A 24,862-nucleotide genomic window follows, 5' to 3' on the forward strand; every position below is an offset into this window, starting at 1 on the left:
TTATGTTCCCTTTAATAAACTGTTCTAAAACTTTGTGACCCTTCCCTTTTTATATACTGTGTTTGACAGATTAAATTATACAAGCTGTTGCTAATGGGTGTAAACAAGTTAATTTTTAATTCATTAATGCATACAAACTACCACAATGGTTGTAGGAAAAACCCCTGATAAATCCATACAGCTACTGTGCTGTATTCATAGGGGAATGTTGGCATGTTTCTTCCAGGGATTTGCCTGTTTCTTGCTGGCCAGCACTTCTAAGTCACGGCAGATCCGTTTCCGGGTCATTGAGGGCTGAATAATATCATCCACAAAACCTGAAATATGAACAGTAGTTGAGACATGATCCTGGCTGACTGCCAACATAGCCATACAAAGCACAAGAATATACCTCTAACAGCTGCGGGGAATGGATTGGCAAATTTCTCCACATACTCTGCTTCTGCTTCAGCCTGGTTCTCCTTACCCCTGAAAATGATCTGAACAGCACCCTGGGAAGGCCAAGACAGTGACAGGGAATGGTTACGAGAGGTTGCACTTGTTTTCTTAAGTTCACCTGTTCCAAAAGTGATAAACACATGCAAGCGTTTCTAATGAACTGAAAAAGCAGTTGTTACCATGGCACAGACAATTACAAATTAATCATGCTTTAACCAATTACCTTGGCACCCATTACTGCGACCTCTGCTGAGGGCCAGGCATAGTTGACATCTCCTCGGAGGTGCTTGGAGCTCATCACATCATATGCGCCCCCATAAGCCTGGAGATAAGCAGAGTTAACCCTGCAGCAAGCCAACTGATACCTTCACTAAACTGGCAAGACCCAGGAGTTAAAAAGGCCAGCTGTAGGTTACCTTTCTGGTGATCACGGTGATCTTCGGCACAGTGGCCTCAGCAAATGCAAAAAGCAGCTTTGCCCCGTGTCTAATGATGCCACCATACTCCTGAGCGGTACCTGTCGTGTGGAAGAAATGCAGAGTACTCATGAATGACTACAGACCCCCTTATTTTCACTTCTTACAGTAAAGGCCAACAGGAGCTTTTAGCATTTCTGTGAGCAAATTCAATTGTGCAAGGACCACAACTTACCTGGCAGGAACCCGGGCACATCCACGAAAGTGATGATGGGAATGTTGAAGGCGTCACAAAAACGAACAAAGCGAGCCCCCTTCACAGATGAGTTTATGTCCAGACAGCCTGTGGGGGAAGGTATGGCAAAGGTGAGGAGTTTAAGAGACTGCCCGTGTCAGAATGAAATGACACAGACCCTGGCGCACAATACTCACCCGATGCTACTTTGGGCTGGTTACCCACAATTCCAACTGTGCGGCCGTTCATCCTGGCAAACCCCACCACGATGTTCTTAGCATAATTGGGCATGATCTCAAAGAATTCCCGCTCATCTGCAATCTGTGATAAAAACACCGCTGAGGAACCCATGTTGATAAACCACCCTGCAATCCCATCATTCCACAGTGACTGGCAGATGGTCACTTACACCATGGATGATGTCCAGCATGTCATACGCTTTCGTCGTTTCAAGCGGAACCACTGTGTCCAGTCCCGGCACAAGTCGATCACTGTGTTCGAAAGAAACCCATAAATAATGTAATAGTTATCAGCTACACTTTTTATTTTAATCTGTTAAATATGCTAATTAAAATCCTATAACAGACTTCTGCACTCTTTTTCATCCATATGCAATGGCTGCAGAAAGACCTAGTGATATAAATGTTACTCTTCAAAATGGCAAGGAAAGTTTTTGTAGAAATACTTACACTAAATACAGTATACTAACTAAATACAGTATAATAACATAAATACAGAAGTACCAACTGCTATTACAACCCCAATTCCAAAAAAAGTTGGGACACTAAAATGTAAATAAAAACAGAATGCAATGATTTGCAGATCTCATAAACCCATATGTTATTCACAACAGAAAATAGAAAACACATCAAATGTTTAATCTGAGGAAATGTACCATTTTAAGAAAAAAAAAATAAGGTAATTTTGAATTTGATGGCAGCAACATCTCAAAAAAGTTGGGACGGGGGCAACGAAGGCTGGAAAAGTAAGTGTTAATAAAAAGAAACAGCTGCAGGAACATTTTGCAACTAATTAGGTTAACTGGCAACAGGTCAGTAACATGACTGGGTATAAAAAGAGTATTTTAGAGAGGCAAAGTCTCTCAGAAGTGAAGATGGGCAGAGGTTCACCAATCCGCAAAAAACTGCGTCTACAAATTGTGGAACAATTTCAGAATAATGTTCCTCAATGTAAAATTGCAAACACTTTGAATATCTCATCATCTATAGTACATAATGTCATCAAAAGATTCTGAGAATCTGGAGAAATGTCTGTGCGCAAGGGACAAGGGCGAAAATCAATACTGGATGCCCGTAATCTTCGGGCCCTCAGGCAGCACTGCATTAAAAACAGGCATGATTCTGTAATGGAAATCACTGCATGGGCTCAGAAACACCTCCAGAAATCATTGTCTGGGAACAGTTTGCCGTGCCATCCACAAATGCAGGTTAAAACTCTATCATGCAAAGAAGCCATATGTGAACATGATCCAGAAACGCCGCCGTCTTCTCTGGGCCAAAGCTCATTTAAAACGGACTGAGGCAAAGTGGAAAACTGTTCCGTGGTCAGACAAATCGAAATTTGAAATTCTTTTTGGAAACCATGGACGCCGCGTCCTCCGGACTAAAGAGGAGAGGGACCATCCGGCTTGTTATCAGCGCTCAGTTCGAAAGCCTGTATCTCTGATGGTATGGAGGTGCATTAGTGCCTATGGAATGGGCAGCTTGCACATCTGAAAAGGCACCATCAATGCTGAAAGGTATATACAGGTTTTAGAGCAACATATCCTTCCATCCAGATGACGTCTTTTTCAGGGAAGGCCTTGCGTATGTCAGCAAGACGATGCTAAACCGCATACTGCCTCTATTACAACAGCATGGCTTCGTAGTAGAAGAGTCCGGGTGCTGAACTGGTCTGCCTGCAGTCCAGACCTTTCACCAATTGAAAACATTTGGCACATCGCGAAACGAAAAATACGACAAAGAAGACCCAGGACTGTTGAGCAGCTAGAATCCTGTATCAGACACGAATGGGACAACATTCCTCTCCCAAAACTCCAGCAAATGGTCTCGTCAGTTCCCAGACGTATACGGACCGTTGTTAAAAGAAGAGGGGATGCTACACAGTGGTAAACATGGCCCTGTCCCAACTTTTGAGACGTGTTGCTGTCATCAAATTCAAAATTACCTTTTTTTTTTTTCTCCCTTAAAATGGTACATTTCCTCAGTTTAAACATTTGATATGTTTTCTGCGTTCTATTGCGAATAAAATATGGGTTTGTGGTTTGCAAATCATTGCATCCTGTTTTTATTTACATTTTACACAGTGTCCCAACTTTTTTGGAACTGGGGTTGTATAAGAAACACTTGTGTGCAGTAGGTAGTACATTACATAGCCTTCCAATCAGATGACCCAGGTTTAAAATCCCCACACCCAGTGCAGTATCCTTGAGTAAGGTACTAAAACTGGACTGCTTCAGTGTAAAAAAAAACTACTCAGCTGTACAAATGGATAAATAATTACAAGTAGTTTAAACAAACCTAGAATTGCAAGTCACTTTGGAGAAAGATCAACTAAATAACAAACCTGTGTCCAATTGTGTCTGCAATTTTGCCTGGGCGCTAAAGCTACAGCAACACTACAAGGAGTAACTCCCCCACACAACTTTACACGACAACATATACAAACTTACCTGGGATCGTGACACTCAGTAATTGGAGCCGAGTCCTTATTACTAAGAGGAAGAAAGTTGAAAAATTCTCTGAGATTCAGCAAGGCATCGATGTCATTCTCAAAGGCTTTGTGTGCAACCCCTGCAAAATTCAGGAAATTTTAATCATTAATAAAGACATCCAGAATGTTCACATGCTCTGTAACAAAAAAAAAAAACCATGCATAGCCATGTTACCATATGATCAATTTGAAAAGAATTTTCAAAGTCCTGCTTGTGGACAATAGCTTAAAAACGAAGCTAAACAACATTTACAAAAGCAAATGAAACAAAAACAAGCAAATCTTCTCGCAGCTTGTTTGAAGAGCTTTTAAAGTTGGAAGTAGTGGAGCCAGAACACTGAATATTCTCCTTTTAATTAAGGAGCGTTTTCATTTGAGGCCAGCAAAGGAACAAGACTTATGTCTTGGCTTTCAACCAAAATTTAATCCAATTAATTTTACCTCATTATACAACTCTTACATCACTCATTACACCAAAGACCTGAGTTGGCCTCCTTGTACATTAGCACAGACACATAAAGAAAACACAGCAGCTGACAGAATGAGATTGAGAGTAATGGTTAGTGCAATCCCCCACCGAGTCCCCAGATTTACGAGGCCAGAGGGACATAGGTTGTGTTCGGCAGCGGCGGCTGCCACTGGCACAAGTCGTCTCCTCACCAGACACAGCGGTATGCGTCTTCGCCCCCCCAAGCTCTTCTTGAGTCACATCCTCATTGGTGACTGACTTCACCACATCTGGACCCGTGATGAACAAGTAAGAAGTGTCCTGGTAGTACCGGCAAAAGAACAGGACTTCAAAGTTGTTCCTGACAAATTTTAATAATGAGTCTAAACTAATACACTAATAAAAATATCAGAGAAAATTAGAAAAAGTTCTTAAGCAGCTTTACCTTCACCATGAATGTGAAGTCAGTTAAAGCAGGGGAGTAAACAGCCCCTCCAGCACAAGGACCCATAATAAGAGAGATCTGGGGGATGACTCCAGATGCCATAACATTCCTCTGTTCATGGACATAGAAAAGGGGTCAATAAGTAAACAGTTATGTTAGTCAGAGCACTGAGATCAAGACCTCTGGATAGCAATTTATTTATTTATTTATTTTTATTTTACCAGGAAAATGTCTGCATATCCTGCCAGGGACTCCACCCCTTCCTGTATGCGTGCACCACCAGAGTCATTGAGGCCAATAACTGGGGCCCCCACCATCATTGCCTGGTCCATTATCTGAAGGACAAGCAGGTTGAGGTTCAAGGCTTCAGCTTCACTTTAGTTTAGCTCTGCTTTGCATTCAATACACAAGTGGATCGACACACCCGGTCAGCGCAGCTATTGTCAATTTTGTGCACGTTTCAAAGAGCGCGAGTGTTTCTGAGCGAACTCTCTTGTCAGAACAGACACCGTACCTTGCAGATCTTCTGAGCATGGGCTCCAGAGAGACTCCCTCCGAACACCGTAAAATCCTACGAGATGCAAAAGCGAGTCCGACACGTAGCTGGCGCAAATTCAGACAGATAAACAGCAAAGAAAGAGAAGAGGTTCGGCAAGCCTTTACCTGACTGAAGACGTATACCAATCGTCCATTGATCCTGCCCTGTCCAGTTACAACGCTGTCACCAGGATACTGCAAAATAGTACACGGCAGCAATGAAGACACCCCTTTGCAAAAACAGGCAACAACTGGAGTCAAGATTCATTTCATCTCTTAAACTTTCAAAGCAGCGGAAGGGTGCCACACGCAAGGTAAACAACATACGTCCCCCCCCCCCCCCCATGCGATAGTCCTCAAGTCAAATACCTCCACGAAAGGCTGAGTTGCACGGTTACGGATCAGAAAGAGAATATAACTATACGCAAGCACACGTCTCTCTCCAACGCAGAGCCTTTAGTTTAGTTTAGACTCGCACCTTATTGTGGTCTGCTTCCATCCCAAAATCCGAACAGCGGTGCTCCACAAACATGTCATACTCCACGAAAGAATCAGGGTCTAATAACAGCTCCACTCTCTCTCTTGCAGTGAGCTTTCCCTGTCAGACACGCAGAAAAACACTTGACTTTAAAAAAATGCATACACGGAATCACAATGTTTATGTACAAAGAATACATTTAGGGAAGCAACAAAGAACAATTATAAACTAATTAAACAGTAGCACTCAATCAATGTATGAGAACTATTTTGACTAAATAATTTGGATGGCCAAATTAACAAAGCTGTAGCATCGGTACATGATTTTTTTTTTCTCTTTTTTCAAAAAAATGCAACAAATTCGTGAAAATGAGTGACACAAATACAACTGAAAAGGCAATAAGCCAAGGGCAAAACGAAATTGTTCGTTTATTTTACATTTTCCTTTCATTAATTTTAAAGAAGATAAACGCTAGTTTTGCAGCAGTGCCAAAGCTTGACACCCCCCCCGGGCCACCGGTGTTACCGCGATCTGTGTTTTTCTCTCCATTTACCCTTCGATGCTGCGCCTCGATGCGCTGCTGACCTCCCCCGGAGAGCGCAGCCTTCCGCTTCCTTTCAATACGCTCCTGCACAGACAGGTGACTAACACAGTACCATCGCGGATGCTTCGTTACGGTGGCAGCGACTCCGCAGGTGACCTTTCTTGGATTGTTCAAAAGTGACTGAAAACCATTTAACAACCTGCTGCCACTTCTCACCACTTTGAGGGCCGCCATAACTGAACAGAAATGGATATGGGAAACAAAAGATTAATTTTGGCGCTGACCAATCATCGCTGAGTCGTGACTCCGTGTAGCCAATGTAAGGAGCAGTGCAACTCGAGGGGCGGGACAAGATTGGGAGACGTCGTTCCGGTCTCGCGAATTCAATGTCACAAAAAAAAAACTCGTATGGATCGGCCTGACTGGATGAGTTGTACAGCGTCAGTCACACACCCACCCTATAAAGTCGAATCGCTGTGAATTTCTTCGTCGCTAAGTTGCCGCGTCAAATGTATTTTGCGCAGTTTTTTTTTTCTTTTTCTGAGTGCCAAAAATAACAGTTGTGTTTACGGAGCAGCTAACGAAATCACTCATGTTTAAAGACACTTTTACAATGGAATTAAGAGATGATAGGAAACCACTTAACGCACAATGTTAACCGTTAGTATAATCAGTGACAATGAAGATTACTCCAATTATAACCTTGTTTCACATAACTATCGAAGATTGATTTACACGTAGTCATGACTACGTGTAAATCAATCTTCGATAGTTTAGCATATCGTTACAGCCCATTAAATGTTACAATGGCCTAACATTTAATAGTAAGAATTGTTGACTAACAACTAACTGATACGTATGGGACAGGTCCTCCTAAATAAGGGATGGATATGCTCATTCGCATGTTCCACTGGATTCCTAATACTGTGTAACGTATTCCGAGTGGGAGAAGACAGGGAACCTAGGTAACCACTTTATCGCGGGTCTTACAACACGTTTTATCGCGAGATTTGGTTCACAGCGCCCCCTCCTTCTTCATCCGCGGAGAGGAAAAGGCAGAGGAGAGACCTCCATAGCTAGCTACAGCACACCGTAGAATTACAGCTATAAATAAATACTGGTAGCACGCCGCGTTAGTTCCCTGAATGCATAGAACGCGTTTCTCGGAACGGGAATTAAAACGTAAAACAACCGTGTGTCACCCGGCTTTTTGAAACTCGTCGGAGAGGAGGAGAAACGGAGGGATAAATCCAAAGAAAAAGCGGCCTATTTGCTTCACATAATTCTGGAGCCAGTGCTGCACACTCGGGACCTCTGGGAAATCTTACTACGTCTACGTTTTCTTTATTCTTTGGTTTTGTTGGTATCGCGCACGGGAAAAGTTGTCACGTACACTTCCTGTTTTCAGCGCACTCGGGTGTCGCAGGGTGGACGTCGGAGGGGATCGTGTGAACCGGCCTGCTGTGCTTCCGCAGCGCCGCCGCCATGGAGCGCGGCGGACAATAAACAAACGAGAGCGGAGGATAAGCGCGTCTTCCTGGGAATACGCCGCTAAATGAGCCGGGCGGAGGCGGTGCCGAACACCCGGATCGCAGACTCAGACTGTGAGCCAAGAAGAGCCGCGATGGCTCGGAGCTAGGAACCTAGTTCGAGTAGATGTGGGTTCCAGCAGGGCTCCTACCGCCAGCTATAGGAGAGTCAACAGTCTCCGCGAGGCACGGCTCTGGCTGCTCCAGAACCCCCACCACAGCCGTGGAGCATGAGTGATATCTTGAAAAAATCGGCGTCTCCCGAAGTCTTCTCTTTCCGGCGTCATGGTTAATATTTAAGATTTTTAATTTTTTTTTGTTTTTTTTTTTTTTGTTTTTTCTTTTAATGGGATTCCTTACGAGATCGATTCGATGGTGAGTTGGGAGCGCGTCGTGCCGTGGGAGACGGGCGCGCGCTGATGCGGGCTCGCGACGCTCCTCGGTGCAGGCTGACTCTGTGCGCGCTGAGCCTGACTTCCAGCATCGCGTCGTATTCTCGGTAACACGTGTGGATACCGTAAATCTGTCACTTTTTTTTTGTTGTTTTTTTCTATTCATCCATGCCTTTTGCACGAATTGCATTCTCGCCGCCCTCCTCCTCCTCGGACTCCAGGGTCTGTGAAGCCGAGCGCTCAGCCCGCTCCAGCGTCTTCGGGCTCAGTTAAGGAGCCGCATCATCGTGGGTGTGCGGCTGTGTGGCGTGTTGTCTTTCCTCCAGGGCTGGGTCTGTGTGCTGCCAGGCTGCTGCCATGAACCCGGTGAATGCCACCGCTCTGTACGTGTCAGCGTGTCGCTCGGTGCTGCAGTGCGACCCCCAGGACCCTCAGTCCTTAGCCGAGCTCTGCAAGCTCCTGCCCTTTTTCAGGCAGTCCCTGTCCTGCCTCGTGTGTGGTGAGTCCCTGTTTTGTCCTGAAGTTAGCGATCCGATTGACAGTGTGCTGTCGGGACGCGCTGCGGTGTGTCTTGTTTGTCCGGACGCATGGCTGAGTCACACAGCCGGTTGGATGCATTTGCGTTGTTTGTATGCGTGCGGCAGCAGGTGTCCCCAGGGTGCGCGCGTTCATGTGATGTGTGCACAAATTACTGTTAGCCTTCCTCGACAGCTTTGTCCAAGGAGCACCCTCGTTATATTGTTCTTTAAACAATTTTATCACGATTAGCCCTGATTTGATTTACAGTAATTCTTTGCTTATTATCCAAGGCTACTGTGTAGCATAATGAATGGGATTCAGTCGTAAGACCCTTGGAGGTGATGGTTCTACCCAAGACACTCATTGCTGACTGAAACACAAATGAACCCCCCTAGATTTGAAACTCACCATCAAGTGCCATCACCCGTAAGAGTCTGGAACAGACTTTTTGTACAGTTACATTTATTCATTTAGATGATGCTTTTCTCCACAGTGACTTTTATAATCATGTTAAGGTAACAATTATTTACCTATTTATACAGCTGGGAAATTTTACTGGAGCAATTTAGGGTAAGTACCTTGCTCAAGGGTACCATAGTCGGAGGTGGGGATCGAACCTTGCCACCTTTGGATCTAAAGGCAGTCGCTCTAAACACTACGCTACCGGCTGTCCCACCCAGTTGCATCTGCTCTCACTCATACAATATGAAAAACTTATTTTCATAGACTTGAATGTCCCTTTTTGTAATTGCATGTACACATTCTTCCAAACAGTGTATTGAAGGTATCTGGTAGACCTGGTACTGGGAAATAGTGTGCTTATTTCTAAACAATATTTCCTGTACATGTCATAGTTTAAATTGTTTTGGACAATTTTTTTTCCAGATGTATTTTGGTGTTTTCTTTTGTACAGCAGTCTTCCACATTTGTTTTAAGGGAGTTGTGGTTTTGTCCACTTTGAGCTCTGAAAAAGCCATTTTCGTTGTTGAATCTCTATTAGTGAAATAGGCATTGTACAATATGCTTTACTGACCACCACCAGGACAGAATATATTTTGTTTAAATACATCTTTAAAAGGGTTTTAGTGCTGTTATTGTTACAGATGAAATTTTCTCATGTACAAATCAATGCTGTTTTAATGTTGCTTTATTAATGTGTGTTACTTGTGATATAGGAATATTAACAAATATGAATGCTTGAAGGATCCAGTAAATATTGATTACAAGTGCTTTATTGCCATTTGCCTGAATTATTTGCTTATTTTTTTGTGTGTTGTTCTTGTGGTTTGTATTTGGGGCTCCAAACTGGTTATTGCTGATTGATTTTATTTTTAGTGCTCTATGGCATCCTTCCCCATAATTAAGCAAGTAGATCAGTAGGTCCTTTCTGAGATGAAACAAAATGTTTTTTGATATTCACACCAAATTATCATAAAAGGAAGCCTCAGTCACGAATTCTCAAAGCCTCCTACATCTCCAGTATATTGTAACCACGTCAGCATCCTCCTCTGACAACGGGTGTTGCCAAGGAAGCCAGCCTCAGTACACACCAGTGATTACCTCATTTATCCCCTTCTTTCTGATCAGATAAAGAGAGGACAATCTTCAGGTTAATTTGTTAGAAGAGTCTCATCATATTTCAGCTTTGAAATAGCATGTAAAATGCATTTGTTCTCCCTGCATTGCAAGTGTTAAGACCCCAACAGAATTAACTTCATCATTCAGTATCATGAATTTTAATAACTATCCTCCAAACATCCTGACATAGCAGAATTCCTAGGGTGTAGGTAGTGTTTAGATTATTCAGAATAACTTTCAGGACCACTGTGACATTTTCTGCAATAAATTGTTCTTTCTGTGGTGAGGACTCGGGTTTCATCCCTGTGTATGCCACGTTAGCCCCCTGTACTAAGGAGGCTCCAGAACCCAAAAGGGATCATCGTTTGGGTGGGTGAGGTTGCGGGGGTTCTCTCTCCTCGTTGCTTAGTCAGCTGGGTACTCTCCTCCAAGCATGTTATGCTGCTCAATAGCCTACTGCTAGTAGTGCAGAAAGAAACTGGTGACTCACAGCATGCGCACTGGAGGAGGAATATGCCTTTGTTTACCCGTGTCGAATTGCTGTGGGTGTCGTTTCATTGGCAAGAAAAGGATTGGCACATTTCCCATGATTTTTAGGAGCAAAAGGCAAAAAATACTTTTGTGACACTGTTGTATAAAATGGCATTTTTCTATATCAATTTTAAATATTAATTTTGTACTTCTAGGGAATTTGCTACAAGACCCAATTGCTCCAACTAACTCAACTTGCCAGCACTACGTGTGCAAGGGCTGCAAGGGTCAGAAGATGATGATGAAACCATCATGCAGCTGGTGTAAGGACTACGAGCAGTTTGAAGAAAACAAGCAACTTGGCGTCCTGGTGGACTGCTACAGAAAGCTGTGCGAGTACATTGCCGAATCGCCGCTAGTACAGCACATTACCAATGCGGTTGAGGGAGCACCAGAGGCTCTGGCCGTATTAAAGGAGGTACTGCCTTTGGATGGAGAAGCAACAGATGAGTCCAAGGCCCCTCTTAGTGTCCACCTTTCACATTCCCCGTCGTCCACTAATACTGATCACCAGGGCAGCCATCTTCAGGCTGAGGTTTCCGGTGAGCCACAGGAGTCTGTTCCAGATGCGGCAATTAGCCCACCCAGTGTCAATGGGCTGCATGACTGCAATGGGCTCAGTGCTCCCTCCCCAAACACTGTTCCTGCAGCTGTGGGTGCTTGTACAACGCCTTCCACCAGCGTGGACCTAAAACCAGAGAGCTTCCCAGATGGGATGGCCATATGTGGGTCTGTGGCCTCAGGCGATCTGTGCACTGACGGTATTGACATATGCAGTTTTGGAGAGGACATTAAACACAGCAGTGGCCCCTTGCTGCTGAGCGTGGAAGAGGTGCTTCGGACACTAGAGCCAGACACAGTCACTGGGGAGTGCACAGATGCCCTGTCGTCAAACCTAGAGGCATCTAGTGACCTCAACCCATCATTCACAGACTCGCGGCAGCCATCACTTCCTCTGGACCCTGGGGTTTACACTCCTTGCCATCCACCACCCTCTACAGGAATATCCTGCTCTGCAGCAACACCCAAAGTTGCCCGGCTCAACCGGAAACGGTCACGTTCAGAGAGCGACAGCGAGAAGATCCAGCCCCTACCAATTGCCAGCATCCTACAGGGACCCCCAGTGGCAGCCGCAGCTCCAGTCTCGGTGAAACGCGAGTCCAAGGTATTGATGCAGCCTGTAGCTACTGTTCCTAATGGAGGGGCACCTAAGGTCAGCAAAACTTTGCTAGTGTCTAACAAGGGCATCAAGAAGAACCCTGACCATGGGCCTAAAAAGGCCTACACCAAGGCCAAGCAGGGAGTCCCCAAGTCCAAGGACAAAGCGAAAGATCGTCTCACCAGTTCCAGCATGATTCCAGGGAGCCCCACCAAAGTGGTATACAAGAAGCCCCAGGAGAAGAAGGGCTGCAAGTGTGGCCGGGCCACTCAAAACCCAAGTGTTCTTACATGCCGCGGCCAGCGGTGCCCCTGTTACTCCAACCGCAAAGCCTGCCTGGACTGCATCTGCCGCGGCTGCCAGAACTCCTACATGGCCAATGGCGAGAAGAAGCTGGAGGCTTTTGCTGTTCCCGAAAAGGCATTGGAGCAGACACGGCTGACGCTGGGCATCAATGTCACCAGCATTGCTGTACGAAGTGCCGGTCCTAGTGGCGGCATGCTCAATGTGGCAGCGGGCTCACCCGTGGCATCCTTCCTGGCAGCCAGCCCGCATGATGAAAAAGGCTATGACGATGCTCTGGACATGAGGTTTGACTGTTGAGCGCCGCCTGCTGGATCACCTTCCTACGCTGTTTATTTTTCAATGCTGCAGGGGGGTCTAGCAGTGTAGGAGGCACTACAATAAGGCAGCTATGGTTCTGTTCCAGTTCACATCTGTAGTCACAATTGCCAAAGTTCCTGCCTATGAGTCCCTTGGGCCACTACAGGTTTGAAAGTGGTGAGCATTTGTACTGTGAGTTCAGTTTTAGCCGCAAGTGATTTATATTTCATGACCTTTGGCAAGAGAAACTTGACCTCATTGTTGTGGGTCCTGCTCTGTGCATAATCAAATTAAAGGTTCAGGTTAATGTGAGGACATGGTTCCTGCAAAGTCAGTGAAAACTGTTGTTTATTTATAATCCTTTTTTATGCAGACTTGCTTATTTCCATTTAATGATACAATTTAAGCTATATTTTTTAAAGCATTTGCAGTATTTATTGGACATCATCTGATGGGGTGCTGTCTGCATCAGACGTCACAAGCTCCCATCCCTATGGAGCTGGGATGGTCAAGCATAGTTTCTGTCTGACTTGAATTACTGTCCTGGGTCTTTTTTCTTCTCCTTCCCTTCTCAGTTCTTCTGTTTCGGCAACCATGTATTCTCCCTTGGGGCATTTGACATGTAATATATTTCCACACAAAGGAGCAACAAAATTTTAATTCCATGTCTGCCTTCCCTTCATCTTCAAATTGATTTTGTTTCTGCATTACAGACCTTACAAGTGCATCAGTTATTACCCCTGTGTTTTTTTTTCCTTTGCTGTCTAACTTCTTTTATAAGAAGCAAGGTCTTAAATACTGTTCTGTGGGCACACGTGTATCCTAGTCTTCACCACTGTTATAGATAGGTGTGCACCAGCCTTATCTGCACTTCATTTTGGCAGGGACCCAAGCACACATCACATCAAGCACTTAGCGTGATTAACAGGCCAAATAACTGAACCTCCTTTGTAACCATAGCAATACCACTGTAGAACACTACTTAGACCCTTGCCAAATTTCCAAGGCTTGTATGTTTACATAATATTCACAGGGTGGCTCATGTTTTCAGTACCGCTTGTATGTATTCACCAACATGCAGTGAACATTGAATGCTACACCTTATTTTCTACCTGTACATGTTGTTTTGGGGCAGATATCAATGGTGGCTCAAAAAAATGAGAATCTTTAACTAGGAATTTTGTGAGGGGTGGGTGGAGTTGCTAACTTATTCTTAGGTCCACAAGCAACTCAAATGGATTTCTCATGATTCAAACAGTAACAAAATGTTAGGAGTTATCTTGAAGGGTTTAATAAGAAGGAAGTGTTAGACATTGGTGATGTCTTTGCTCTTTACTTGTTTTTGCCAACAAACTACCTGGGTCTTCTCTTCAGCCCTTTCAGACAGGAATTCAGGATTCATTCATCAGATTTATTTTTATGTCCACTTTTGACCTGCTGGGCAAAACCTGATTGATTCGGCACACAGCATGTACCACGACAATCCTTCCCCAGTGTACAGAATTGAAATGAATGTGCAGGTATTCTCTTTCAGTTCAGATGGCACCCTTTTTTATTTATTTTTTTTTTAGTGTTCACCTTGTGTCATATCCTGTGAATGTTCAGGTAGTGTTTTTTGAAGCCATAGGAAGAAAAAATGTGATTTGTGTCCTGTCTGTACTTTTTCTGTTTTTGATTTGCAAGAAGTTGGGAAAACCTATTTTTGATAATGAGTAAATATTGAAAATGCCATGTAGTTTGCTTGTTTTTTTTGTTTAGTTACCTTAAGCACCTTTTTGCCCCACTGATACCTCAGTGGCTTTTGGTATACTGTTTTTTTTTTTTTTCCCCCTCATTTTAAAGTTTATATGGTAATTCCTGTTTATTGACCAAAAAAGATGCTCCCATTCAGTGACCGAAAGAGGTCCTTCCACTCACTGCCACACTGTGCTGTTAAAACTGGTGTGAATTCAATGCTCACCTCAGCTCTCCCCCTTCCCCCAGTTTTACTAAAATGGTTGATAACACTATTAGAGCTCTATCAGACCAAATATTTGATCAATTCTGCACCATTAGAGCAGGCAAAAGTAGTTGTCATTAGAAAAAGATTTTTTTTTTTTTGGTTGGGAAATATTGGTTATTATTAGAACCCTGATTACAGTTTTGATGTTGAACGTTCAATTTGCTGGAATACAAATGAGTTCCTGTATTTGCTGGTATATTCACTGCCACATTTTAAAATATGTAATGCAATGATCAATAAATGATAGTTTTCTACTGTTATGTTGTAGATATATCAAGCCACAGTTCAGTGTGGACCAGAAAGACTGTCATTGATTTAGAACTCTGGTTCTTCTTGCAATCATATGGCAGAAGAAAAGCAAGAAGTCCTACATACTGGTTCACTCTTCCAAGAGGTAGTCCTTAGTATGTCCATGAGTTATTTTCTTGTGCACCAAAAGGATGAGCAGCAGTGTACTTAGTCATATTGACCAAGTGTTGCTGACAAAGGAAGCAAACATCCAAGGCCCACCCAAGGTGAGACAGGAAACAGGATGCCAGGATCTCTGACAACACTCTCTAGAGTAACACTGTGTACAGAGCTGTGATGTACATGTTTATAGTTATGTTGTTACCAACCATCAACATCCAGGCCATGTAGTTCATGCTACATCTAAGCTCAGGGGACAACCACCATCTCTCTCACTTAAAGTTGTTTCTGGCTTCCCAAACAAGATTGCAAAAGACTGGTGAAATGGTTAACTTGTCAGAAAGTGAATGACTACACCACTGTACCTGCGATGTGATCCAGGTAACAGCAAGGCCCATTATCAACGCAGAGCACGTTCAGCTAAATCACAGTCCTGGCCATATTGAAGGCTAGCATGAAAAACTAGTGTTTTGCAGTATGAAATGTGTCCTTCAGCAAGGGATAGGGAAGTCCACAAGTAAAGAAAAAATGTGATGGTGAAAGAAAGCAAGTAATGTTTTACCTGCTGTCTCACTAAGCAACTTTCCCCCCCCCAGTTCTGGGTTATATTTCAGCTCTGTGTTTCAACCAGGCACCAGAATCTGCACACAGACACACGACACGTTACTTCTGCTACCTGCAGTTTTTGCTAATACTCTGAGTCTTATGTTATACTGCAGCCAGCAGGGCACATATAGTGGTTAGCATTGACACCTTCGTGCTTAGGGGACCCTAGTTCAAATCTTACTCCTACTGTACCCTTGAGTAAGGTATTGCAACGGTAAATATTACCCAGGCAGCTGTTAGTTGCTAAATTAACACGGGGTGGCGTAACACTCGTTAGCTAAATGAATGAGTACAGTAATATTCACCGTTTAATACAGAAACTCAACAGAATTATGGTGTCTACTGCCATCGATTTTTGCTCAAAAACCTCTATCAGACTTCACAGGGAAGCAATAATTGCGGCGACATGCTACAAACCTCGTGCCGAAGACCCAGCAGTAGAAGACAGTGCGGCGAATCGCGTGTGACGCGGCACCCAAAGCGCGCGTGCGCGCGAGCAGGCGTTGCGTGAGAGTGCGGGGCGGCGGGAGCTACGCGAGCTATGCGCGAGGCGCGTCCCCTTACTCGGTTGATGACGGAGGTAATTGTTATTCTCTAACATAATTTATCGTAAGTTTGAACACTCGCTTATAAGCAGCGAGTTCCGATTAATCAAAGTGTGAAGTGCGTGTTCGGAATTCGCGGAGCAGCGCTAGGTTACGACGACGCGCGGCGGGTGAAGCAGTGAGTGACGCGGCTCCTTGCCAAAACTTCCCTTCAGAGACCGAGCGTGAAACAATGATTGAGTCTCCAGTGCGTGAAATATACTTGAAAAGAAAGGGAAACATATTCATCGCAAAAGAAAATGTAGTATATAAGTATAGCGACAGTTGCGCACAATATCATGCCGAACTTTGAGGGTACGTTTCTACCGCTGTGTGTGGTGGGCGGGCTGGCGGGCAGGCAGGGCGTCTTCCCCGAGAGGCTCACAGTCACAGTCGGGATAAGTCAGACGTGCTACATGATATTGTGTGTAACTAGTCTAGACGTAGCTCTCTGGTGAAGTTTAAGAAGCGCTGGACTCCCACGTGTGTCCCATAACGTGCTTAATTCGGTAATTGAATCCCCGTTGTGAGGGGGTCGAAGAACAATGAGCATTATTTATTTTTATGTACGAAAGTAATTCCGTGTACTTCCCTGACGACAAACGTGTCACCTGAAATTAATTAATATGCCAAACCAGGAGGTGTTTTATTCATTGCAGTGCTTCTCATATTTTTTTTTAAAACGTATTTTACACTTGTTGCAAAAACTACTATTCCAGCTTTCTAGTTTTCCTTCCTTCCTTCATTCAAGATCAGTAACAGTTTGTCCAGTGTAGGGTCAAGAAGGTCGTGAGTCTATCCAGGAAGCAGAGAGTGTGATGCAGGGTACCCCTTTGACAACAGTGACATGATATAGTGATAATTTGACTCGTAGATGCCTATGATATTAAAAAATAGAGTTCACAAGCACTGCCTGATCACTGTCTTTCACTCTACAAAGCATGCAGATACAGCACTACTAGGGGCCCTGTAGGGTTACTGTTAAATGCTGGATCCCACATTCTCTTCTGCAGTTACCCAGGTGTATAAATCACAAATGAGTAAATCATGGTAGGCAGCTGAGCACTGTAAGTCATTTTGGAAGAAAACATCAACATAAAAGAACTTATAATGACATTAAAGCTACACTGCCTGGCCAAAAAAAAAAAGTCACCACCTGGATTTAACTAAGCAAATAGGTAAGAGCCTTCCATTGGATAATTACTGCAGTGATTAATATGTTTCAGTTGGCAACAAGTTATTTCACCCTAACTGATGAGCAAGTAGCTTCTTATTTCTTAAAAAACCATGTTGGAAGACATATCCTGTGGTCATGGAAAAGATGTTACTCTGTTTCAGAAGGATCAAATTATTGGCCTGCATTAAGAAAAGAAAACAGCTAAGGAGATTGCTGAAACTACTAAAATTGGGTTAAGAACTGTCCAATGTATTATTTAAACCTGGAAGGATAGTGGTGAACCATCATCTTCGAGGAAGAAATGTGGTCAGAAAAAAATCTTGAATGATCGCGATTGGAGATCACTTAAACGTTTGAAATCAAATCGTAAAAAAAAAACAACACTAGAATTCACGGCTATGTTTAATGGTGAAAGTAAGAGCATTTCCACACGTACAATGCAAAGAGAACTCAAGGGAGTGGGACTGAACAGCTGTGTAGCCTTCAGAAAACCACTTATCAGTGAGGCTAATTGGGGAAAAAAAGACTTCAATTTGCTAGGGAGCATAAAGATTGGACTCTGGAGCAATGGAAAAAGGTCATGTGGTCTGATAAGTCCAGATTTACCCTGTTCCAGAGTGATAGGCACATCACGGTAAGAAGAGGCAGATGAAGTGATACACCCATCATGCCTAGTGCCTACTGCACAAATCTGTGGAGGCAGTGTTATGATCTGGGGTTGCTTCAGTTGGTTAGATCTAGGTTCAGCAATGTTATGTGCCCAAAAAATTAGGTCAGCTGACTACCTGAATAACCAGTACATTAGTAGTTTCAGCATTTTCCTAGGTTGTTTTTCCATCAGTGGATTTTTTTTTCTTCCCTGATGGCACGGACATATTCCAAGATGACAATGCCAAGATTCGTCGAGGTCAAATTCTGAAAGAGTGGCTCAGGGAACATGAGATGTCATTTTCACACATGGATTGGCCACCACAGAGTCCAGACCTTAACCCCATTGAGAATCTCTGGGATGTGCTGGAGAATATTTTACGCAGCGGTCCGACTCTCCCATCATCAATACGAGATCTTGGCGAGAAATTAATGCAGCTCTGGATGGAAATAAATGTTGTGACATTGCACAAGCTTATCGAAACGATGCCACAGTGAATGCGTGCCATAATCAAAGCAAAAAGGCAGTCCAACAACTTTTTTTTTTTTTTTTTTTTTTTGGCCAGGCAGTGTATAATGAAAGGAGGTCAAATAATGTCAGAAATGCAATGCCTTTATTGATTAGCACAATGTATGCCATTACCCAAACATTCTGACACACCTCAGGAAATGCCTGCACAACCAATTCAGCCTCCCTTTACCCTGAAATCTTTGTATGCTTTTCTTGTAACATGAAAAACATGTGAATGCAGTCACCTAACGATATGGTATTGATTACCCCTTTATAAAATATGGACATTAAGAAAAGATCGACTATGATGCATTACACCTCATTTGTGTTAATTACAAATACAGGCTTTGGTTTATAAATGACAAATCACAGGTCTGACATTCCACTTCAGAATAACTGCTGTAAATGAAACCTTGAAATTACAAAGATGCTTTATGTATATTACAAGTACAGCTACTCTGATTCTGGAAAACTTACATTTTTAAACTGATGAACCTCTGTTTAAATTCTACTAATGATCATATCTGTGTTTGAGTTGATAAACTTGGACCAGTTCAGTTTTGGTCAACCTGTCATTTAACCTGTTTAGCTTTCATCCTAATGAAACCTTTGACACCTCATGGTCACTCTGCATGGGCAAATGCCTACCAGTTTTTAGCAAAAGAAACATTAATGACCATGAATAAAGGGACATTTTTTAAAAACCATCATATGGCTTTTGAAACGTCTCATGTCGATAATGACTCGGACAAGCTGAACACGTAGAATTGTCAGTAGTCCTTTTCAGTCACAAGGTCCATTGCAGAATAGCTTCTGCATCGTGTTCGACTGGTGTGGACAGCCCTTTTCGCTGACCAGTGGAGCCTGTGGCCTCCGCTCCTGTTGCTCTTTCCAGAAGTCACATGACATTGGCTGAGCAGCTATGTCCTCTTCCCTCTCAATGGCTAGTCAGTATTTTTTGCATGACATAAAGGGACAAGCAAACACCCACCAGCCCTGACAGTAAGGTAACAAAGCTTCTTCCTGCACGTCTCCTACGTTAGACGCAATAAACCAGCAACCATGAAGCTCACTCATTGCGACACCAGTGCCCCCTGGACTGTACACCTTTCTCTCAGGGTGTGTTGAATTTTACAAGACAGCTTTAATTTATAATGAAGATAAATCCACTAGCTGACTAAGAAAGCCCCAAAGAAACTGGATTTCTCATCCATGTCTACTGTGCTCAGGTTGCTGACCGTCACAAACAGTCGGTCACCAATGCCAAGCTGGACAACACCAGCCTGATAGATGGAATAAAGCCCATACTCTGCATCCTTTGACCAGCAGGTTGTCCGAGCATTCTTCATCAGTAGGATTGGGGCTGGATATGAACTGACTTTCTTGTAGATGTACTGCAGCATTTGCTTGTCACTTGGCTCATTCTCTTGCTCATCCCCACCATCATCGCCTTCTTCGGGCTGGGACTGTCTAAAGTAGGTCTGGGAGTAGATGTAGTACAGGCCCGCCTGAGGAATGATGAGCTCCCCATTGCGCAGTTCCATGTTGTGCAGGAAAGCCAGTCCTCGTGCCGATTCCCATGCTGGGATTTTCTGCCCCAGAACCTTCCCTTTAAGTGGACCTGTGACAACGGTACACATCCACACAGGCTTCTTGAATTGTAAAATATGTGATGGAGCATATTCACAATGCTGTCAAGTGAATAGGGCCCTGAAGTTAAATGAGCTTTTACATTTGTAAGAGTTTTCTACTGTATGAAATGTGTCAAAAAGTGTAACCGTTTCAGACAAATAAATGACCCATCTGAAAAAGAAACAGTTGAAGAGAAACAGAGAAACATACAGTTCACTTGTTGAATGCAAAGAAATCCAAGCTGCGTGTAAAATTATTTTTGTTTCTTTGGGGTGGAAAAGGTCTAATTTGCCTTTGTAGATGTTTTGTAACAAACACTGTTTATCCTATTTGTCCTTTATCCTTAAACAAGATGAACTGCACAGGTATGCAGTGTTTTTCTGATGGAGACGTACTTCCCGGACTGGCCACGTTGTCAAAGGAACCTCCGGTGACATGGGCTGCAATTTCAGGCCTAAGGGCCGAGTCTCTTTCCTGGGTCGTCAAGGACGGCAATACTTTGGAAACTTCTTCTATAGTACACCAACAAGGTAAATTAAAGTCAGAAGTTAATCTGCTGAGGCTGACAAAACTAATGTACTGAATTGCATACGTCCAACTTAAGATCAGGTATCTTACCTTTAACTGCAGAATATATTTCTTTCTCATAGCGATTTGACATACTCTGTAAGACACAACACCTTTCATAAGAATAATAAAATTAAATTACTGAGCATTTATAAAAATAACATGACTAAAACTATATAGTTACATTATTTTATATCTATAAATGTATAATATATACAGTATTTAAATATATATTTTAAATATATTGTCCTGGAATTCATAGCAAGTACATGGAACATTTATAGCAAGAACATGGAAATCCAAAAGTGAAGGCTGCTCATTTAAACCCCAAGAAATGTTGTGTTGTACCGTTAACAAAGGGAATCTCACTTGCTCTACTGAAAATACCTCTGACATATTATATCTATGACTGAGTAAAATGTTAAGCTCCTTAAATGTCTGAACAGTTAAGTACAAATTATGACCAGTATAATGTACCCGGCTATACATTGTCTTCAAAATATGTCATCAAATGTGTTTCTGTAGTTTATTAATAACACACCTTTTATGGTTATAAAAGGTGTTTTTGAGGAAAATACTTAAAAGTGAGCACATTTTACAGTATACTTCTGTATGCATTTTCTGTAACAATGGGAAGACAAATTACTGCATTCCATTCACTGTGTTACCATAAGTACAGCATCTTAAGACTGACCCAATACAGTCGTTGTTACCTCCACCTTGGAGCATTGATTTGGTTTTGGTCTGCAAGAGTTTAGCCTTGTTGTGCGTCTCTTTGCAGCGTGTGGACATACTGTATAACTGTTTATTCATTTCTTCTTCCTTCCCTCTGTCATTTCAAGTAAATTTGAAACAAACAGAATGTAAGGTGCTCCCAGTAAATAGGCGCGCACGCCTTCTCAGCGATTTAAGTGACGTCGATCCACGATGATGACGTTTCCCATTATTTCTTGGCGCAACACCGCGCCACGCGCTGTTTCGCTGGCGGCCAGACGCAACTTTCGGCCCCTGTTAAGAGTCGCGCGGCGGCGACTCGCAGTAATAACAATCTATCGGCCGATACCTTTTCGATGAGGAAGTGAAGCTGTTGCGTGACTGGCCAGCAGGGGTCGTCTTTTCCTCCATCCAGATCCAAACCCTTTACGATCCTAAGGTTTGCCCTCATGAGACACGAAATACTGCTTTTTGAGAATGTTTGTTTCATCTAAAATCGATAGAAGAAAACTTTTAATCGAGAACAGTACACAGTTACACCTAAAACAGCAGAATATTTCAGCAGGTAATTTTCTTATCGACATTTTAAGGACTTAGGACGGTGAATTGTGTGGGGAATATAATACCATATAGTCTAGTATATATACGTCAAAAAAATTGTAGAGAGAAAAGGCAATCCATGATAGGCGCGTGATTTAGAGGTACTAAAAAACTGCTGAAGAGAAAATAAAGTTTGGCGTTCTTGTTTCCGTTGCCAACGACGGTGGGCTGGCCAGCTCGCTCCCGTCCATTGTTCAAACACTGGCTCCGGTCCAGGGACTCCATTCAAGGACAACCAACTACGAGCGCCAGAGTGCGACTAACACCACTTCTGTCGACTCGCACAGCGCAAAATGCTTACGAACGGTTTCGGTCACATTGCGACACATGCACAGCCTTTCGCCCGCCACTGTTGCTCCGGTGGCACGCGTTAGCTCGCAGCCCTCTCGTCGCGCCGCGCCGCGCTGAAGCGTACTTTCGTCGACGTGGTTGCACCGCCGCCTTACCGTGCTCAGGACGCTGCTGAAGTACAGAAAGGAGACCGCGACCGCGATCGTCTGCAGGAGGACCGCGACCAGCAGCAACAGTCCGAGCCACTGCATCGAGCTTCTCATGATGACCCCTAACTTGTTGCAGCGCTCGTAAAAGCGCAGTAAACGTACATTACATGATGGTACGCGTTTCCACAAAAAAAAAAAAAAAAAAAACAGCGCGAGGCGGAGCTCGAGGCGGGCGGCGCGAGGGGGTCGCTGTGTTGTGCAGCGCTGCCGCTCCGCGCGCACCCTGGGACCGGCTGAAGTACGCGGCGGTTTGCTGGGCAGCGCACCGACCACACAGTGACCATAGTGACCACAGTGCGGCGCCTTCGCACACACCTTGGCGAACCTCAGTCTTCACTTACGCGCCTGATGAGAAGCGCTTTTGCCAAGGAAACAAGTAGATAATGAAAAGCTGTTTCACTGCCGAATTTCACTCAGGCGTTCTTTAAAACAGATGGTCTGCTGCAGTTTATTTGACTTTTTTTTTTTTTTAACGCCAGGCCAGCAGGTAGTGTAGTTCTCCAGGCAATAACGCTCCCAGTTCGAATCCCCCTCTTCGTTTAAGTACCTACTGAACTGATACACTCACAGTGGGAATATCGTGCTGTATAGATGGGCCAGTCACTAAAAAGCCTCTTTAACATAGTCAATGGACTTGGAGGAAGGTTTCAGCCAATGGAAGCTCAACAATTTACCCAAAGTTGTCTTGCCTGCATGCGGTATATGCATCGTTCTGGGTCCTGTCACCTACTTGTACAACTGGCTATGTCGTCCTCAACCGTAAAGTACAGCGATAGGATGCAAAACGACGTCCAACTGAAACGAGGGGAAAAAAGTGAGGCGCACGGCTGGCTCAGCAATGGCTTTGTCTCTGAGCTAAATCCAGAAAAAGAGGCTAAAGAAAAGCATTACTCTTTTCTGAATGTTACTTGCCGTGCTACCGTGATGCCCATCCCGACTGAATGGTTCTGGAACTGTGCCGTCGTGGGTTTGGATTCCCAGCTGTTTGATATCCTGTCTTCAGGCGGTGAAAAGTGGAGTTTCAGTTCATTTTTGTACGCATTCCTCAGAGGCTTTAAGCCCGCCCGCATACGCTGTTTAGCTAACCTTGGCTTTACCTGCATAGCCGTTGTCCCTGGAATGAAGCCGATACATATTAGAGGCCCTGAGCAGGTACCTAACCCTACATTACTGCAGTAAAAACTCCGGCTCTGTTAAAGCTGTGTTGGATTATAGCATCAGCTAAGCAATTAAACAATAGTACTGATGATACTCGCTGTCATGAACAATTTTGCTTTCCAACAATTGAGAAAACAGGTTTTTACCAGTTTTAGGAGAGTAAAGTATTTTCACGCCCACTGCATCTGTCCAGAAGGTTGGAGGTTCCTAAAAACCTCCTCACTTTACGATACGGTACGATAGAACTTTATTGTTAGGTTTCTCTTGAATTTGTTTTGCATCATAGCAGCTTGACGGTAACATATTACAGAACAGGGCGACGCACGAGGATGTTTCCGAAAAAGTAATGGAAAAATTAGGAAAAACAATAAATAGGTTAATAAATTGATAAAGAAACAAATTCTGCACAGTGGTTTCCCAAATGACACACACACACTAAATACGAGACATCAAGACAACACACAAAATACTTTATAATGTCTTTATCAATGTCTTTGCCAAATAATAACTCTGTTTTCGCCCAACAGTCCAAATAAGAGTTCCGTAAATACAGAACGTGTCATATGCCATACAACAGATTTGTAGATTATGAATAACAGGAGCCGCGAGTAGAAGAGGAGTAGGTCCAGCCAATGGACTGCTGCGGGAGGGGGGTTTCTTTTCACACCCACAGTTGGCTCTGCTTTGCTGCTGCTCTGTGAGACCAGAAGAAAGATCACTGAGTAAACAGAAATGCCACAGTTGAGGAGAGTTTGCTGGATCAGATTTCTGTTTTTGGACACAGCTGGAGTTGTGATTCAGGGGGACTTTCCCCAACATGCAGCGCTGACAGTTGTCGGGGGGGGGGGGGAGCAGTTGATTACTTTACATGGATGGTTGCATATCTACCACACCCACACACGGGAGGTAGAGACACTATTAGTAGAATCGTAAAATGTACCTCCCTCAAATAAATCTGTATGTAGCCCAAGGCAACGTCAGAAATGTTCACGTATCTTTAATCAGAATCAGAATCAGAATCAGAACGAGCTTTATTGCCAAGTATGTTCGCACATACAAGGAATTTGTCCTGGTGACAGGAACCACCACAGCACAGACAGAATGACAGTGACAAGACACAGATGAGAAGATAGAGCACGCGAGCAAGGGACAAAAAATATTAAAAAATAT

At 43.6% G+C, this 24,862-nt stretch overlaps 3 protein-coding genes across 5 annotated transcripts; 1 reads left to right on the top strand and 2 right to left on the bottom strand.

Moving 5' to 3' along the window:
- Positions 1–91: 91 nt before the first annotated feature.
- pccb (propionyl-CoA carboxylase subunit beta) lies at positions 92–8,033 on the bottom strand. 2 transcript variants are annotated; one of them, XM_018753470.2, is made up of 15 exons: positions 7,956–8,033; positions 5,731–5,850; positions 5,379–5,447; positions 5,230–5,286; positions 4,937–5,050; positions 4,716–4,826; positions 4,483–4,591; positions 3,782–3,902; positions 1,499–1,580; positions 1,287–1,410; positions 1,090–1,197; positions 855–955; positions 662–760; positions 392–491; positions 92–317 (listed from the first exon to the last, which is right to left on the bottom strand). In XM_018753470.2, the coding sequence occupies exons 2-15, from the start codon at positions 5,782–5,784 to the stop codon at positions 196–198; spliced, it is 1,371 nt and encodes a 456-aa protein (XP_018608986.1). In that variant the 5' UTR covers positions 5,785–5,850; positions 7,956–8,033; the 3' UTR covers positions 92–195. The 2 variants fall into 2 exon arrangements, with proteins under 2 accessions (XP_018608986.1, XP_018608985.1); XM_018753469.2 differs by lacking the exon at positions 7,956–8,033 and adding an exon at positions 6,284–6,979.
- Positions 8,034–8,540: 507 nt separating this feature from the next.
- Positions 8,541–15,731, top strand: msl2a (MSL complex subunit 2a). The gene is made up of 2 exons (XM_018753468.2): positions 8,541–8,694; positions 10,979–15,731. The coding sequence occupies exons 1-2, from the start codon at positions 8,553–8,555 to the stop codon at positions 12,583–12,585; spliced, it is 1,749 nt and encodes a 582-aa protein (XP_018608984.1). The 5' UTR covers positions 8,541–8,552; the 3' UTR covers positions 12,586–15,731.
- Positions 15,732–18,179: 2,448 nt separating this feature from the next.
- Positions 18,180–22,667, bottom strand: LOC108935283 (TNF superfamily member 10). 2 transcript variants are annotated; one of them, XM_018753786.2, is made up of 4 exons: positions 22,481–22,667; positions 20,772–20,817; positions 20,549–20,665; positions 18,180–20,142 (listed from the first exon to the last, which is right to left on the bottom strand). In XM_018753786.2, the coding sequence occupies exons 1-4, from the start codon at positions 22,586–22,588 to the stop codon at positions 19,691–19,693; spliced, it is 723 nt and encodes a 240-aa protein (XP_018609302.1). In that variant the 5' UTR covers positions 22,589–22,667; the 3' UTR covers positions 18,180–19,690. The 2 variants fall into 2 exon arrangements, with proteins under 2 accessions (XP_018609302.1, XP_029106466.1); XM_029250633.1 differs by lacking the exon at positions 22,481–22,667 and adding an exon at positions 21,415–21,775.
- Between the last annotated feature and the right edge of the window lie 2,195 nt (positions 22,668–24,862).

This window comes from Scleropages formosus, chromosome 3, assembly GCF_900964775.1.
Source record: "Scleropages formosus chromosome 3, fSclFor1.1, whole genome shotgun sequence".
NCBI lineage: Eukaryota > Metazoa > Chordata > Actinopteri > Osteoglossiformes > Osteoglossidae > Scleropages > Scleropages formosus.